We start from the raw sequence: 19,241 nt of genomic DNA, 5'->3' as shown, positions 1-19,241 counted from the left end.
CCGTTCGTTATTGTTTATGTTGGACTTCCCGTACTGCATGTTTTGGCGTTCCGGTTTTCATACAGGACTTCTTCCATCCGTTTCATCCGGACTCCAGAATCCCGTACCGGCTGCGCTTCCCCTCCCTGTGCATCTCGGGTCAGCTACGCTTCTCCCAATGCGCTACTCGGACTATCTCTCTCAACCTAAGGACTGCCGTGTGTGTATGTGCGCGTGTGTGTGTGTGTGTGCGTGTGTGTATCTGTCTCTCAAGCATGCCATTAAAACCCGAGCGAGCTGTACTCCGGCTTCTGCCTTTTGTTTCGCTCACACCGTGACAGTATGTGTATGTGACAAATAAAATTTTATTTGATAAGGAGTGGCTCCGTAAGAAGCATTTCAAGGTCCTGGAATTGCCTAGCCAGTCTCCAGACCTAAACCCAATAGAAAATCTATGGAGGGAGCTACAGGTTTCTGTACAAAATATTAAGTTCTATTTTTCAATTGTATTAAATACTAATTTAACCTACATTTACATTTACATTTGCGACATTTAGCAGACGCCCTTATCCAGAGCGATGTACAAAAGTGCCTAGAGACCTACAGAGCCAAAGATTAACGTTAATCCATATCTTGAGGCTTTAGTTTATGAGCTTTGTGAGCTATGGGAAGGAGTTGTAATGATGGACTCCTGACTCTTGGAGTGTCAAGTGTACAGAGCTGCTCTTCTCTGCATCTCATCTGACATTCCAGCTTCTCGAAAATGTGGTGGTTTTGTGGGCCATGAAGCTATAAGAGGTTAGTTCTGTTTGAAATAAATTAGTTCTGTTTTAATTTAAAAAGTACTTTTTGGGAGAATTTTAGAAAACATCTAAGATTCATTGATTGTTTTTGTGTTTTTGTAAGATGTAACAAGTGCCTCAAAACATTCAAGAAGACAACTTTTGGAGGAAAAACAACCCAGAAAAGATTGGAAGCACAGTATGGTGCCAGATGGTCTGAAATTTTTCACCTGCATTATTATGATGCTATAAGGTTTGTTGTCATTGATCCAATGCTTGTCTTCTACTTGGGAAAACTAGGCACATTTTTAGGTTATGGATTGATTGAGAGCAAGGATGGAGATGGAAATGTGTTGACTAGTGAGGAGAGAGTGTTGAGAAGCTGGATAGGATTAGTAAGGAGGAAGTGAGAGCAGCGATTAAGAGGATGAAGAGTGGAAAGTCGGTTGGACCAGATGACATGCCTGTAGAAGCGTGGAGATGTTTAGGAGAGATGGCAGTGGAGTTTTTAACCAGATTGTTTAACAAGATTCTGGAAGGTGGGAGGATGCCTGAGGAATGGAAAAGGAGTGTGCTGGTACCGATCTTTAAGCATAAGGGAGATGTGCAGACCTGCAGTAACTACAGGGGAATTAAGTTGATCAGTCACACCATGAAGTTATGGGAAAGAGTAGTGGAAGCCAGGCTGAGAGAAGAGGTGACCATCTGTGAGCAACAGTATGGTTTCATGCCGAAGAAGAGCACCCCACAGATGCCTTATTTGCTTTGAGGATGTTGATGGAGAAGTATAGAGAAGGACAGAAGGAATTGCATTGTGTATTTGTGGATTTAGAGAAAGCGTACAACAGAGTGCCAAGAGAGGAGTTGCGGTATTGTATGAGGAGGTCAGGTGTGTCCGAGAAGTATGTGTGGGTGGTGCAGGACATGTATGAGGACAGTGTGACAGCAGTGAAGTGTGCAGTAGGAACGACAGACGGGTTCAGGGTGAAGGTTGGACTGCATCAAGGATCGGCCCTGAAGTGGTTGCAGTGGTGATGGACAGGTTAACGGACAAGGTCAGACAGGAATCTCCCTGAACTATGATGTTTGCGGATGATATTGTGATTAGTGGTGAGAGTAGTGAGCAGGTTGAGAAGAGCCTGAAGAGGTGGAGATATGCGCTGGAGAGAAGGGGAAGTCAGTAGGAGTAAGACAGAGTACATGTGTGTGAATGAGAGGGAGGGCAGTGAAGTGGTGCGGTTACAGGGAGAAGAGGTGGAGAAGGTTGAGGAGTTCAGGTACCTGGGGTCAACAGTGCAAAGTAATGGAGAGTGTGTTAGAGAAGTAAAGAAAAGGGTGCAGGCAGGATGGAGTGGGTGGAGAAGACTGATAGGGGTGATTTGTGATAGAAGAGTATCTGCAAGAATGTAAGGGAAAGTTTATAGGACTGTGGTGAGACCTGCGATGTTGTATGGATTAGAGACAGTGGCATTGAGTAAAAGACAGGAAGCGGAGCTGGAGGTAGCAGAACTGAAGTTGTTAAGGTTTTCGTTGTGAGTGACGAGGATGGACAAGATTAGAAATGAGTTTATTAGAGGGACAGCCCATGTAGAATGTTTTGGTGACAAGGTGAGGGAGGCGAGATTGAGACGGTTTGGACATGTGCAGAGGAGGGACATGAATTATATTGGTAGAAGAATGCTGAGGATGGAGCCACCAGGTAGGAGGAAAAGAGGAAGGCCAAGGAGGAGGTTCATGGATGTGGTGAGGGAAGACATGCGGGTAGTTGGTGTGAAAGAGGCAGATGTAGAGGACAGGGTGGTATGGAGACGGATGATCCGCTGTGGCGACCTCTAATGGGAGAAGACTGTGTTTTAGATTGTGGACCTGTCTATTCTTTTTTTTGCTTTTCTTTACAGAGGTTTAATGCAATGTTAGGGCAATATCATAATAACAAATGAAACATTGAAGTTTATGTCATGAGGCATTTTCAACAAAACCAGCAGCTTTATATGTTAATGGCTTGTGATTATAGTGCTGAATTTGTTAACATCTTGACAAGCAAAATTGCAGGCTCTTTGTCACTTAATGGAACTACTGACATGATCACATTTTGGTCAGATCTCATCATAAATACTTATTTTGGAGGATTTCTACAAAGTGGAGTCACTGCCCCATTCCAGAACATTGTGCTAGGAGAATCTGATAGGATATACTGTTGTCAATGTACCATAAAATATTTCCCAACAACTTTGTCACTAAAGTGGGCTCTTTGGACAGTATTTGCACTAAAGCAAGGAATCTTGGAGTCTTTCTATAAGTAATTGCAGGGGAGAAAGTTCTGCCATGTTTCCTCTAAGTAATCCAGTTTTGAGTTTAGTCCAGCTTTGAGGAACCAGTTCTAGACCCAAATGCAAAGCTACGTCCTGGGATTATGAAAAGATTTGTTATAAAAAGATTTGTTATGAAAACTCAGACATTGAAGATGTTGAAGTTTTCGTTGGGAGTGACGAGGACAGTACATGTAGGACGTTTTTGGAGACAAAAATGCATAATGCATAAACGCCCCTCAAGGTGGGTAGTTGAGTGCCAATGATACGTTGGGCAGTTTTCACAACCCTCTGAAAGGCTTCACGGTCTGAAGCAGTGCAGCTGCTGTACCACACTGAGATGCAGTTAGTGAGGATCAAGTCAAGTAAAGTCAAGAAGCTTTTATTGTCATTTCAGCCATATATAGCTGACGCATTACACAGTGAAATGAAACAACGTTCCTCCTGAGTCCTAAAGCTACATACAACAACAATCACAGAAAACACAGGGCTAAGAACTAGTAAGTGTCCTCGCCACATAAAGTGCATCATGCGCAACCTGGTGCAAACAGTGCAAAGACAACAGAATACAGTGCAAGACAATACAGGACAGTGCAAGACAACACAAGACCGTGTAAGACAAATACACAAAACACAAAATAGCACCGCCAGTAAACCTGTTGTATATGGCACACTGTGGTGTGTAAAAGACTTAAAGTGAACATTGTAACAAAAATGTAAACAAAACGTTGTGCAAAAGAGAATAGCATCAATCCAAAAAAAGATGTGCAAAAACGGCATGTCTACAGTTTGTGATAATGAAGTGATGTAATATGAGTGTGTTGAAGACATGGATGTGTAAAGTGAGTTCGATTGTGTGTTTGAGTCCTGGTTGTGTAGATCAGTCACACAGTTGTGTGTGTGTGTAAGTTTCAGTTCAGTTTTGTGGTGAGAAGCCTGATGGCTTGAGGGAAGAAACTGTTGTACAGTCTGGATGTGGCGGACCCAATGCTTTGGAACCGCTTTCCTGATGGCAGGAGGGTGAAGAGTGTGTGTGACGGTGTGTGAATTTGTCCACAATGTTGTTGGCTTTGCGGATGCAGCGTGTGGTGTAAATGTCCATGATACAGGGGAGAGAGACTCCGATGATCTTCTCAGCTGTCCTCACTATCCTCTGTAGGGTCTTGCGATCCGAGACAGTGCAGTTCCCAAACCAGGCAGTGATGCAGCTGCTCAAGATGCTATGGTCTCTCTGTATAACGTGGTCAGGATGGGGGGAGAAAGATGAGCTTTCTTCAGCCTTCTCAGGAAGTAGAGACACTGATGGGCTTTCTGGTGTTGAGTGACCAGGTGAGGTTATTCACCAAATTAAAACCAAGGTATTTTGGTGCTCTTGTCAATCTCCACGGAGGATCCATCGATGTTTAGTGGAGAATGGTCGCTCTGTGTTCTCCTGAGATCAACAACAATCTCTTTCCTTTTGTTGACATTCAGAGACAGGTTGTTCGCTCCACACCAGGCTGTTAACTGTTGCACCTTCTCTTTGTATTCTGACTCATCGTTCTTGCTGATGAGCCCCACCACAGTCGTGTCATCGGCGAACTTGATGATGTGATTCGAGCTGTGCATAGCTACACAGTCGTAAGTCAGCAGAGTAACCAGCAGTGGACTGAGCACACAGCCCTGAGGTGCCCCAGTGCTCAATATGGTGGTGCTGGAGATACTGTTTATGATCCAAACTGACTGAGGTCTCTCAGTCAGGAAGTCCAGGATCCAGTTACAGGGGGAGGTGTTCAGGCCCAATAGGCTCAACTCCTCAATCAGGTGCTGAGGGATGATTGTGTTGAATGCTGAACTGAAGTCTATGAACAGCGTTCGTACGAGTCCTTATTGTCTAGGTGGGTGAGGACCAGATGAAGGGTCATGGAGATGGCATTGTCTGTGGAGCGGTTTGGACGATACGCGAAATGCATGGGGTCCAGTGAGGGTGGTAGCTGGGTCTTGATGTGCCTTATGACGGGCCTCTTAAAGCACTTCATCACGATGAGTGTGAGTGCGACAGGACGAAAGTCATTAAGGCAGGAGACAGTCAGTAGGTGGAAACGAGGACAGAGTTCTTACGCTATTCCGTCTTTATGTAAACACACAGACCGCCACCGTAAGTCTTACCGCACAGAGCTGCATTTCTGTCGGCAAGAAACGCGGCTAGCGTCAGGTGTCCGGAACTCTGTCGCTCAGCCACGTCTCAGTGAACACAATAACGCAGCAGTGTCTGCACTCATGCTGAGTAGCTTGTTGGAGTCTGATGATGTCTAATTTATTGTCCATGGAGCAGACATTTACCAGCAGGAGAGATAGTAGAGCAGGCCAGCTAGGGTTAACTCTTAGCCTAGCACTAGCACCCGCTTGTTTTCCGCGCTTCCGCTTCCACTTTCTCGCGCAGCGCTTTCGATTCCCCCTCTTCCGTCTGTCCACTGCAGGCGAAGCCGAGGTCTGGAGGCCTGGTTCTCGAAGCACGCCGAGGTCACGTAGCTTCTGCCGGATGCTCTCAATAGTACAGCGGTATCAGTATCCTTTAGCACAGATGGGACTTTTTAAATCTCCTCAGGAAATACAGGCGCTGTTGTGCCTTTCTGATCAGGATAGAAGAGTTCAGAGACCAGGTAAGATCCTCAGCGATGTGGACTTCAAGGAACTTAAAGCTGGGTACACGCTCAACAGAAGAAGCACCATTGATGTAAATGGGAGAATTGTCGAAAGTCCACAATGACCCTTGTCTTCTTGGAGTTGAGTTCCAGGTTATTGTCCTCATCGTTACTTTTGATCAGGCCTAGCACCATGGTGTCATCTGCGAACTTAACAATGCTGTTTGAGGCATAAGCTGGCAGTATAGGAGAGGGGACATTACATAACCCTGAGGAACACCAGTGTTGAGAGTGAGATGAGGAGGTGACTATGTTTAGTTGGACAGACTGTGGCCTGTTTCTAAGAAAGTCCAGGGTCCAGTGTGCTGATGCCAATTTATTTCAGCTCCACAATTTGCTTGGAAGGGCTAGTCCAACATTAATGGGTAAACAGGGAGTAGAGTAGTGGGCTCAAAACACAGCCCTGTGTCTCGGGTCAGAGTTGTGGAACTGCTATTCTATATGGAGTTTGCATGTGTGTTGGACTTTCGTAATTACACTTTGCAGGTTGGCCCTGGCTCTGTTGTCATCCTCTGCATTGTCAGATTTAAAAGAAGCAGCTCTATTGCTTTCAACAGGAGATGGACCTCAGACTTCATCCACAGTTTCTGATTTGGAAAGCATTTCACGAGTTTGACGGTAGTAACATTGTCAATGCACAGGTTGATATGGTCCAAAACAGATGATATAGATGTAGATGTTCATGTCTGTGTGACAGTCTATTGTGGCCTGTGAGGCAAACATGTTCCAGTCAATATCCTGAAACTGTTGCTGTAGAGAAGAAATAGCCACCCGTCAATGCCTTTACTATCCTCACAGCTGGTTTAATTATTTTGATCGGTGGTGTGTATTTGGGTAGCAGGAATAAAGAGAGACGATCAGACTGACCCAAATGGGGGAGGGGAATGGCAGTGTATTTAAAGTGGTTAAAGTCTCTTGTAATGATGAAAACTCCTTCGGGATATTCAGATTGTTGTTTGCTGATAGCTGGGTGCAGTTCCTCCAGTGGTGGAATCAGAAGCACTGACCTACATTTACAACCTAAAATTTAATATTTGTTTCATGAAATTGTATACAATTATTTCCAACAGTTTATTCTCTTCATTTCATGGCATTTCTCTTGGCTGCACTGCTTCCAGTATGTGTGTTAGGTTTTTTTGTCCAATAAGATTATAGCCTCTATGTGCTGCCATGTCAATCAAGGGCCTTCACATTCAGTACTGCTGGCCTTTTTACCTTAGTCTCTATTGCAATGTGTCTGTTTCTTTAACCAATCAGATTTCAAACTCGCCTCACAGGGACGGCTACCTGGCCCAGAATAGCGTCAGCATTTTTCCGTCCTCTGATTTGTTGGTCAGAGGGAAACTGTTACAGCCAAGTTCGACTGGACATACTTAAAAATTTATTTTCAAGAAAAGCTAGTCATCGTGAGAAGAGGTCGGCCAACCCCGAAGCTAGCTAGCTTGTCTCAGCCCGGGAAAGAGTTTGTTTGGCACTTCCAGACCAGTATACGAGTGTTACCACTGGCTTACATCCTTGTGTTGTGCATGCGCCGCCATCTTGGTCTAACATCATTATTTCAGCATACTACAAATGTCTTCATTGCTTCCATCTTTCATTCATTTACTCCCTTTATATGCAGAATTGTAAGGAAAATATCCTGAATATGCTTATATGCTATTGAATCCATAGCGCTAGCCAGAGGTGGGAAGTAACGGAGTACAAATACTTTGTTACTGTACTTAAGTAGATTTTTCTGGTATCAGTACTTTACTCTACTATTTATTTTTCAGACAACTTTTTACTTTTACTCATTACATTTTTACACAGATATCTGTACTTTTTACTTTTTAAAACAGGATCGTTACTTTAGTTTTAATCCATTGATTTGGTGAAATATAAAATTTTTCTTTTCACTGCGCGCTCAAATCAAAGTCTCAAATCAAACACCAAATCCACCATGTTTTACACAATTTACCCTCTGGGTGGCGTTTTGTGGGGTTTTCCCTCATAATGGTGACACAAACTTAAATTTCTGTCTTTACTGATCGTACAGCTAAAACAGGTAGAAGAAATAACTACTTTTTACTTAAGTACATGTCAGAGCCAAGACTTCTTTACTTTTACTTAAGTAAAAAGGTATAATCAGTACTTCAACTTTTACCTGAGTATTTTAAAACATGAGTATCTGTACTTCTACTTAAGTAATGGATGTGTGTACTTTTGCCACCTCTGACTGTTACACCCCTAATATATATACACACACCAAAGTTTAGTTACAAAATAAAAGAAAAGGAATCATATATAAGTCTATTCAACAGAAATGCTTGCGATACTATTGGCTGTACAGTGGGGAAGAAATAAATATACCTCAAGTGGTCATTTGTCGGGACTCTAAATGAGCACTATCAATTTTAAAGAGTGGAAAATGATCAACTAGGCAAGTTGCAAGTTATCTGTTATATTTCAAAGTTTTTTAGGTTGCAAAAAACAAGAGTAGTAATATACTTTTTATGGGTACCCACTCATGTAGGGGGTAGAAGAAAATCATTCGGGTAAATGTTCCACAGAGTAAGGAATCAAATGATCTTATTAAAGGAGCTATAACTGAGATGTGAGAAAAAAAATTAGATAGTGATGATAAGGTTTACATCTGTATAATATTAAGGGACTAAATGCAAGTGAGATTTTTGGGAATAGAAGGGAAGACAGCATAATATCTCGTATTTGAACTTGACACTCTGCACTTAACCAGTATATCAGATTAGATGGTATATCATATCATTGGAAAACATGTATCTGGATGAAAGATATGAGTGTCCTGAGACAATCAAGCATGTTATAAAAAATTATAATGAAAGACTTATGGGGGCACTGAATGAATAAGCTTTCGCTGTGGGAAGAAAAATGCAAGAGTGTTCAACATGCTATTTAAATACTGATTACATTTAGATTTAATATTGGATATGTACTGTGCATGTAGAGGCCACACTCCATCCCAGTAGGTGGCGGAATATGCACTAAAAGCGATGCATATTCCGCCGAAGACGAAGAAGACGAGGAACCACGCATTCCCGAAGAGTGGCGGTGCACCTTTCAGATCGTGTTAACGTTTTAGATTTGACGTTAGTACTTATTGAATACATAATGACAGGCAAAAATTTAACTATTGAGAGACAGATTTCTAACGGTGAAGTCTCCTTCTCTAGTCAAGAGAAAAGTAATGTTATTCCAGAAACACTCCCGGAGAAGTTGAAAAGGATTGCCAAGGCAAATTTACTTGTGATTTTGACAGTGTCTGCTGTTATCGTTGGCGTTTGCATTGGGCTTGGAGTGCGAAATGCAAAACTCACCCAGACTCAGGTAATCTATTTCGGCTTCCCCGGGGAACTCCTGATTCGGCTGCTGAAAATGATCATCATTCCATTGGTGGTGTGTAGCCTCGTGTCTGGGGCTGCTAGCATTGACCCTAAAGCTCTGGGGAAACTAGGTGGCTGGGCGATGTTGTTCTTTTTAGTGACCACGCTTATTTCATCTGCAATCGGAGTTATTATGGCTTTCATCATCCAGCCTGGTTCATCTCAAAGCGCCAAACCGAGAATAACTTCACTTGACCAGAAAGCACCTGAGACCAAGGAGGTGATGGACTCGTTTTTAGACCTAGTCAGGTAGGTCAAGTAATGTGACGTGTCTTTCCCATCTAGTTGCTTTATTGGATTTAAACTGGAACTTACAGAAGTAACCGTGTTTACCAACAGAAAAGAAAAATGTAAACTTTTCTGCCGCCTCAGAATCAGTCATCTGCATTATTCCGAGAACTTCAGTTAATAGACTGAAATCAAGTTAAAAAATTAACCCACCACAAACGTATATTAACATTCGTCAATAATTGTCTATGTTGAGTCACAGTTCTGTTACTCCCGTCATGATCTTTTGTGGGTAATATCATCATCATCCACACGCTGCTGAAACGCTGCGACGCGGTTGCATCAGCTGCCTGTGTGTACATGAGGCTGTAGCTGAATGTGACTGTAGTAACACCCGCACTAACAGTGTCACAGCGGAATGTGTGGACACTTTTTTCTTTTACAAAAGGAACCATGTATAATAATGAAATTATGAGCAAAACCTAGTGTTACATTTGACCTTTTTTTCCACTTTTGACTGTGTATTTAATCTCTTTTATTAATGTTTACAACAGTTAAATTTTAATTATTTGGTACTAATGTTATATATACTTTCAGAAAGTCTTAATAGTTTTTTTTATTATTAGTTAACAAAATGGAAAGTAAATGAACAGAAGACCATCCTTTGCCTACAAAACCAAAATAAAAGAAAAGGTTGTTCCAAACCAAACGTCTTGGAGAACTAACCACAGATCTTCTGTGGGTGAAGTCTGCATCATATTCCACCGTCTCTTTAAGTAATCCCAGACAGACTCGATGAAGCGATTACTTCCAAATATATATATATATATATATATATATATATATATATATATATATATATATATATATATATATATATATATATATCACTTTAATGGCATATCTTAAAACCCCAGACTGCTTTACAATCTTTGCCTGGGAGAGACATTGCTTATTCACTTATTGCTTATTATAATTATCCTGTCTCTTGCACTCAATCTTGCAATATTGTATGACATGAAACTGTCTTCCACAAACTCACCTTAGGAGCAGAGTTTGACTGTTTCATACCCAGTATTAAGTTTAAGTAAGTTTCTTTTTCAGTTAATGACATTTCTCAAACTACTTATGAACTTGATCATCAGGATCTGCTTGGTATAATTGGTTAACCATACACCTGACTCTGATCCTACAAAACCTAGACTTTTTTTTCTTTTCTTTTTTTTTCTAACCCTAACCCTTTTTTGCAAGTGAGTGTAAGAATTTAAAGCCAAAGGATAGTCACACCAAATTTTGATTTGATTCAGATTTTTCTTTTATTTATTTACTTTCCATTTTGTTAATAGATAAACATAAGTTCATGTTTTTACTTTTGAAAGTATTCTCCCTTTAGTTTTTTTAACTGCCCAAAATCTTTGCACAATACTGCATATATTATGTGATTAAAAAAAATAAAAAAATAAATGATTAAAATATTGAAATTGTGATTATAAATCACATTTAATCAAGAAAATATAGAGCCTTTCCTAGGAACCTGTTGAGCAACTTTTAGGAAAGATGATGCTATTTATTTGTATTTACACTATTCATTACCTTTTGTTTTCTCTGTTGTTCCCTGTTTGCGGAAAGAAATATATGCTATGTAGGGGTGTGCAGTGTGACCAAAACTCTTTCACTTTACGATTAAATGTTTATTACAGGAATGATGTATAATTACAGTATAGTAATATATATATATATATATATATATATATATATATATATATATATATATATATATATATACAGTGGAACCCGGTTATGTCGATGTCCTAGGGTTCGCCAAAAGCATCGAGGTAACCGATGATCGAGATAAACAAAAATCAAAATGGCGGCAATATATTAACGTGCTTGAAATTTCTTTATGTACATGATGTGCGTTAATAAATGAGAATGTGCATGCACGTGTTTTTGAAGGGTTTTTTTACACAACAGCGTTGCCGCGATTTGTTTGATGAAGGCATGCTATAAAAATACATACAGTACATGTTTATCTGTCAGGACTCCACCTGAAGCTCCCGGCTTCAATCGTGCACATATGGTGCTCGTTTATCATCATCACCAGCTCCTATTTAAACTTCCACACTCTCACTGTCCGTTATTGTTGGTATATGTTGGTTCACGGCGGTCGTTGTTATCGCTCATGCGTATCCCGGTACGTGCCTTCCCACCGGCACTCTCTCAACGGCTGCTCTTTTCTTTCCAAAGTGCATCACGGATTCCCCCCCGATCATGCTGGTGTTCATTCTATGCTTTTGCTGCTCATCCCACGTTCTCCCGTGTGCTGTTCAGCACCGCTCTTCTACTTTCGCCTCCCGCATAACATTTAACAACAAAAGGCATATGTGCACTAACTAACAGCAGAGATTCACCAGTATACAATACAACACCTGTAGCAGCTGTAAGACTTGATTTTTCCGCCACTTCATGAGTTCTTCTGCGGCTGCACCGAGATAACCGACGTTAAATGGCAAATTTTTCCCCCCTTGTGCTCGAGATATCAGGGTTCGGCGACATAAAAAAAGTCGACATAACCGATAAAAAATGCTAAGACAAAGCGAGAATTTGGCGGTTCCACTTCAAAAACGTCGACTTAATAGGGTTGTCGAGATAACCGAGGGCGAGATAACTGGGTTCCACTGTATTTCATATTGATTATTCTTGAAAATTACAGAAAGAAAACAGCTTTATATAAGGTGATTGAATTTTTTTGCTTTATCACCAGAGGTTGATGGACTGCCTCCATTTTTTATTTTTTTGTGCTTGATCTTTGAGGTGATAAAACAAATAAAACAATCAATCTCTCTCTGTGTGCTAGTGAGTACAGCATAGTGTGAAAACAACATTTTAATTCCCTTTCTCAGATTTTTTTAAACCCAAACCACATCATCATCTTCTTTTGGCTTCTCCCATTAGGGGTCGTAACAGTTGATCATCCGTTTCCATACCCCCCTGTCCTCTACATCTGCCTCTTTAAACCCAACTACCTGCATTTCTTTTCTCACCACATCCATAAACCTCCTCCTTGCCCTTCCTCTTTTCCTCCCTCGTGGCAGCTCCATCCTCAGCATTCTCCTACCGATATACCCCATGTCCCTCCTCTGCACATGTTCAACCATATATCTCTCTAAATGATACGTTTCTCTTCCTGCTTGGAATTCTTTTATGGGTCCTCCTGAACTTTGTGTGTCTTTTTCTGTATTTTATTGACACACGCACATTGCTTCACTCAGGTGGGTGACTGTTACTAAAAATTACAGAATAGACATTATGGCGCTGCTTGAGTCTATTATTATGATACCAAGGATCCACACATGCAGTTATAAATGGCTTTGTATTTAGTTTTCAAAAAAGTTTGTTTAGATAAGTAATTAGTAGCGGTGTAATGGTACACAAAATTCACATTTTTAAGTCACGGTTGGGTACAATTTCGGTACGGTTAGAAATGCAAAACATAAAATTGGTCGTTTTTTTTTTTTATTAACGCAGTTTATTATTATTAACATCAACAGTGAACATCAACTGTTTACATTTTTAAAACAATTTAAAATAAAATGCTTGCTTGGTTTAATAATATATAAAATTATATTTTATAAAAATGTAAATAGAATAAATTAAATTAATGCAATACACTTTTATAATATTGATTAAATTGAGTAATCAATGAAACTGGCACAAATGAAATTGAGTTAATAAAATTAGATAAATTAGATAAAAACTTTAGACCCCTTTTGGGTAGTCTGTCTGTCTGTCTGTCTGTCTGTCTGTCTGTCTGTCTGTCTGTCTGTCTGTATTGATTGTAACAATTCCTCAACTGTAACCTTCCTTGATTCTTTGAGTAACTCAAGTATTTTGATTACAAAAATTTATTTAGGCCATTCGTTTAGTCCATTTAAAAAACACGCAGCACTTTGTTTCCCACGGGCCTTTATTACTTACGCACCGCCTGCTACACTCTGGAGCGCTCTGGACAGGTAACAGAAAACGCTGCAAAATGAAAAATAGAGAAACGGAGATAAAACGGCGAGGAGAAGATTCAGACCAAAAAAAAATGGCAGAATGTTTCCAAAGTTTGGGATCATTTAAAATGAAAACATATAGAAAACACTGTACAGTGTGGTTACCGTTGTTTGAAGTAATATTAAATTGATTTTTATAATTGTATTTATATACAGCACGTTCAAATAAATCCCTCCGCAGTGGCGGCATAGAGCGGGTAGTGGAGCACGTTTTGAAAGCCGCCGATATATACACACATTTGGTGCGTGGAAAATTTCAAGCAGCTTTTCCGGAGACAAGAAAACCACATCGTGATACTGTGCGAGATTTAATACATAAATACTTGAAAATACATGAAATAATCGAGTTTCATTAATCTAATTGTTTTCTATAACTTACTTTTCGCAGTCACTGCAGAAGGACTGTGTACCGTTACACCCCTAGTAAATAGTACATTTTTGGAGTATCGACTCCTTGTAATTAGTCTTAATTTGTTCTCACTATTCTTCTTACACAGGGCTTACTTTTAATTAGCATCTTCACTTCTTTATCCCTTTAGAAACATCTTCCCTTCCAACCTGGTGGCTGCTGCTTTTCAGTCGGTGAGTGAATAACTTGTACACACACACACACACACCCTGTCCTGCACTCTAAATAAACACACTCTTGCTCAGATATTCCCTTATAATCTCTCAGGTCTTTCTCAAACACAAAGTCATGCATTCTCACTCAGTCATTCAGACTAATGAAGTAAATACATTCTGCTTTTCCCCCTCATCAATTGGCTGTGTTGATCTGATGTTTTTTTTATTTTCCACAGTATGCTACAGGTTATAAGTTTGTGAACACCAGCATGAATACTACCAACAGCACTATTGAAAAGGTAGTCTTTTGTTTTTAAATTCTAAACATATAATTTGTTAATGCAGAACATGCAGCTCATGTGTGTGTTTGTATGTAGGTTCCTTTGGGTACAGATGTGGATGGTATGAACATCCTAGGCCTAATCGTGTTTTCTATGGCATTTGGTGTGGCCTTGCGGAAATTGGGAGAGGATGGGGAGATTCTAATTAAGTTTTTTAACTCCTTTAACGAGGCAACCATGGTGCTCGTGTCATGGATCATGTGGTAAATAAACCAGCCTACTTTCTTTGCTACGTATCTCATGAAAATTAATTGCTATACTGTATTTGTTTTGCTTTCTATTAATTCACATAAGGCTAATTTGGGTTTTGTCAATAATTTGCTTTGCATTTTCACTTGTGGTGTAGTTAATTGTTTTTTTTTTTTTTGTGTGTCCTGTTCTCTAGGTATGCCCCATTGGGTATCATGTTTTTGGTGGCTGCTAAGATTGTTGAGATGGAGGATGTAGGGAACTTGTTTGCTAGCTTGGGAAAGTATATTGCCTGCTGTGTGATTGGTCATGCAGTGCATGGCCTTCTCATCCTGCCACTTATTTACTTTGTGTTCACTCGGAAGAACCCCTACGCTTTTCTCATGGGTCTGGTTGCTGCTTTAGCAACTGCTTTTGGAACATCATCAAGGTATTAAATCCATAAGCATTTGGCTTAAAACAAACCTTTTTTTGGGTGACAATATTTCAAAGCTTAAAGAGTTAGGTACTCTAATGCAGCAGCAATACAATTAGTAGCAATACTATTTTTTGCTTTGCTATTCAATGACATTAAGGCACAAACTCAATGCACCAGGGCTTTGATGTCACAAAAGTAAATATTTTATTTGTATTTGTTTAAAAGTCTTCCATCTACAGTCAGATAAATTGAATAATAATGCTATAATGCAAATGTGAATTTGTTTTTTGACTACTTGCCATTATTTATTGTTTCACATTCCATAAGCAAGGTTTTACAGGAGTTCTTTTTAAAATGTCTTTATTGGTTTTTGATCTTTGTTTACATCAGCTATAGGTTTTTTTGTTGTTTATTAATAACCATTTTCACCTCTAGAATTCTGTGTAAATACAGTTTGTCAATCTGAGTCACAATGCTAAGAATTAGTGCTGTGTAAGATCCCTTGTTTGTGAATCACCTTCCTTATTTATTTAGCTCTGCAACACTGCCTTTGATGATGAAGTGTGTGGAGGAAAACAACGGTGTTTCGAAACATATCAGTCGCTTCATCTTGCCTATTGGTGCAACTGTCAACATGGACGGAGCTGCCTGCTTCCAGTGTGTGGCTGCTGTTTTTATTGCACAGTTAAATGACATTCCACTCAACTTTGTCCAGGTTATCACCATACTGTGAGTGTAGCCAATTTATCTTCCAATCAGCCTTAAGTGGTAGTACAATCTATTAATCACACTTATTTTTTCTATATTGTCAACTTCCTGTTTCAGGGTTACTGCCACAGCATCAAGTGTGGGGGCTGCAGGGATCCCTGCTGGAGGTGTTCTGACACTGGCTATCATTCTGGAGGCAGTGGGATTGCCCACTAATGACCTCTCTCTCATCTTGGCTGTAGACTGGCTGGTGTAAGTCGTCGTCTTCTTTTGGCTTCTCCCATTACAGGTCGCCAAAGCGGCTCATCCTTCTCCATATCCCCCTGTCCTCTACATCTGCCTCATTCAAACCAACTACCTGCATGTCTTCCCTCACCACATCCATAAAACCCTCCTTGGTCTTCCTCTTTTCTTCCTTCCTGGTGGCTCCATCCTCAGCCATCTCCTACTGACATACCCATGTCCCTCCTCTGCACATGTCCAAACCATCTCAAACCCGCCTACCTCACCTTGTCTCCAAAACGTCCTACATGTCTACATGTCCCTCTAATAAACTCCCAACAAAAACCTCAACATCTTCAGCTCTGCTACCTCCAGCTCCTACTGACTTTCATACCTCTTCTCTCCAGTACGTACCTCCACCTCTCCAGGCTCTTCTCAACCTGCTCCCTATTCTCACCACAAATAACAATGTCATTCGCAAACATCATAGTCCTTGGAGACTCCTGTCTGACCTTGTCCGTCAGCCTGTCCATCACCACTGCAAACAGGAAAGGGCTCAGAGCCGAACCAGTCTGCCGTTCCTACTGCACACGTCACTGCTGTCGCACTGTCCACCACCCTCACATACTTCTTTGCCACACCTGACTTCCTCATACAATACCACAACTCCTCTCTCCACTCTGCTGTACGCTTTCTCTAAATCCAAAAACACACAATGCAACTCCTTCTGACCTTCTCCAAGACTGTCTAGTGTGAGTAAAATATGCTAAATTGAGAGAGAGAGAGAGAGAGAGAATGTTGGCAGGAATTATGAAATGAGTAAAGAGTGTCAGTACAAGAAAGAAAAATGAACAGGATTATATTATGTGGAATAATTTTTCCTACCTTTTTCATTTTTCTTTTAGAGATCGTACCTGCACAATCATTAATGTGGAGGGTGATGCTTTTGGGGCAGGGCTGCTGCAGCACTATACTGATCATAGAAGCAAAAAAGAGGAAGTGGAGCTGAAAGAGGTGCATTTGGAAGAGGTTGGGCATCCAGTGAAACCTGAAGGTTTGCCACTCCTTGAGAAGCATGCAGAAATAGAAATAGCTGGTTCCAAGACCTCTGAAAATGAGTCTGTATTGTAGATTAATACCTATTTCTTATGTCAAGTTGATTGCAAATCAACCTTTTCTGTAATGCAGAGGTCTGCAGTCTTCTGGAAAATCAACTTTTTTTTTCTCATTCCAAAAAAGCTGGAGTCTTGTATTATTGGTTAATCAAGGTCTTCATTATTTGTTATATGTAAATTCTATTTAGATGAGAAACACTGTAGCCAAGGTTATTTACAAATAAGATTACATACCCCTCCTCTATGGGAAATGTAGGAAGACGGTTAAATTTTCAGAAATGTCAGAATATGAAATGTAACTATGTATCTGTTTTTGTAGGGATATTTAAGAAAGGAGTCTGAAATGTACTGTATGTGCATGTTTGTGTGTATACATACATAGTCATATGAGAGAGTCAGTAGCTTCAGTAGCTTTTAAAACCACCTTCAGCAAAAATAACTTGAAGTAATCATTTTTTGTATGAATTTATGAATCTCTCAGATTGTTGTGGATGAATTTTGGCTTATTCTTGTTTGCTTAATTGTATGTTGAATATTTTCCACTTGTGAATAATCTTCCTCACTGTAGAATGATCAGCTTTACATTTTTTGGAAAAAAGCCTTATAACCTTTCCCAGGTTGATGTACAGCAACAATGGCTTCTCCCAGATCATTGCGGATGTCTTTCCCCTCATCATTGTTTAAACACACACCCGAATACTCCAGACCAGTAAAACTGCGAAAACTCCAGGGCATTTAATTAGCAGCACCTGGCTGTTATTTAGCCTCTGTTACTTAGTTTTTTACACATTGCTTCTCTATTTTTAGTTTGTTTTGGTAAAAAAATTTGACAAGGTGTAATATAACCTGATAAGGACCAAATAATTATTGTCAAAATGCATAAAACCATATAATTCAAAGGGTTTATTCTTATTTAATTAAGATGATATAATAGTGTGTGTATGCAAAAAGAGGATTTTTTTAAAAAACAGGATATTGTTACCAAAAGCACAGTTTATTCTGTCCATAGGATTTTCTGTAGTACAAACTATTTATTTTTTCTTATTGGAAAAATTTATTCTTTCTTTCTTTTAGTGTTTTTAAAAAGGCGGGTCCTATAATAAATATTTTCCGTTCTGATTCCTTCAATTGTTGCAGTTGAAAATGTAAAGGCAACACTCTTTAAACCTGTTCTGTTTAAAGTGTCTGTTTACCCGTTAAGTAGATCCTTATAAACCTAAATATTTGATTTCAATTTCTAAATATAAAATTATTTTCATTTTTTTAAAACCTTGAATATTATCTGTTTGGACATTTAGCTTTTTAAAACCTATGGCTTTTTATTTATACATCGTTTTTTACTCCTTCCTATCACTTGAATACTTGTATGACAATCCTTTTTTTAAATAGCATTTTCTCAGGTTTCTCAATCATAAGTTTCATCATGCTTTCAGTATGTTGCATAAGAATGTGATTTTTGTAATGCTGATTATGAAAATGTGCTGGAATGATTGTATCTTATTTATACAAAAAAAAAAGAACTACACTCTATAAAAAAATCTAACTGACTAGAAAGTTTCAGCATTATATATTGGATGAAATTTGAATTTTGATTTGTTCATTACTTTTCCTACATGATATTTCAATGGATACTAATGGATCATCAAAATCGTGGTATTCAGACAGAGTTCAATAAAAATAAAAATTTAATAAAATTAGGTTATGGTTTGGGTACTTTAGATAATTTTTGTGTGTGTGTGGTGATATCTGAATTTTTTTTTTCCAAGTTTCAAAAATGATCACTGTATTTAAATGCAAAAAAGCCAAAACACTAGTGTATCAGCAGCTATGTATGCAGGTAAAGATCATTCCAACAGGCTGAAACTCAATATGTTTGTGTGCAGGTTGATGTGGGAAATGTGTGTTTTGAATATCCAGAATGTACTCCTAACAGTCTTTTTAAATAAAGAGATTTTAATGATATTCTAGTGTGTTTGTGTGTGTGTGTGTGTGTGTGTGTGTGTGTGTGTGTGTGTGTGTGTGTGTGTGTGTGTGAGAAATTAAGTGATTCTTAGATTTTTATCATGCTCGAACAAAAACTTAATTCTTGGAGAGGTTTTCCATGCGTTCTACGGTGCCTGTGGTGTTTTTCTGATCAGGAAAGAATCATACAGCACACAAAATGGCACATTAGCTCTTCTTCAGCTTAATGCTAAGACAAATAAATAAATTATTCTATTATTTAATTCTATTTTTATATATATATA

The 19,241-nt window shown here is 39.4% G+C and overlaps 1 protein-coding gene across 1 annotated transcript; it reads left to right on the top strand.

Annotated features, from left to right (window-relative positions):
- Positions 1–8,769: 8,769 nt before the first annotated feature.
- Positions 8,770–18,957, top strand: slc1a5 (solute carrier family 1 member 5). Its single transcript, XM_046863290.1, has 8 exons — positions 8,770–9,401; positions 13,978–14,020; positions 14,239–14,301; positions 14,380–14,546; positions 14,729–14,962; positions 15,485–15,679; positions 15,776–15,910; positions 16,786–18,957. Exons 1-8 carry the CDS (start codon positions 8,881–8,883, stop codon positions 17,009–17,011), a joined length of 1,584 nt encoding a protein of 527 aa, XP_046719246.1. The 5' UTR covers positions 8,770–8,880; the 3' UTR covers positions 17,012–18,957.
- The last annotated feature ends 284 nt before the right edge of the window (positions 18,958–19,241 follow it).

The sequence above is a fragment of the Silurus meridionalis genome, chromosome 12, assembly GCF_014805685.1.
Source record: "Silurus meridionalis isolate SWU-2019-XX chromosome 12, ASM1480568v1, whole genome shotgun sequence".
Lineage (NCBI taxonomy): Eukaryota > Metazoa > Chordata > Actinopteri > Siluriformes > Siluridae > Silurus > Silurus meridionalis.
This window is presented reverse-complemented; position numbering and strand designations above follow the sequence as displayed.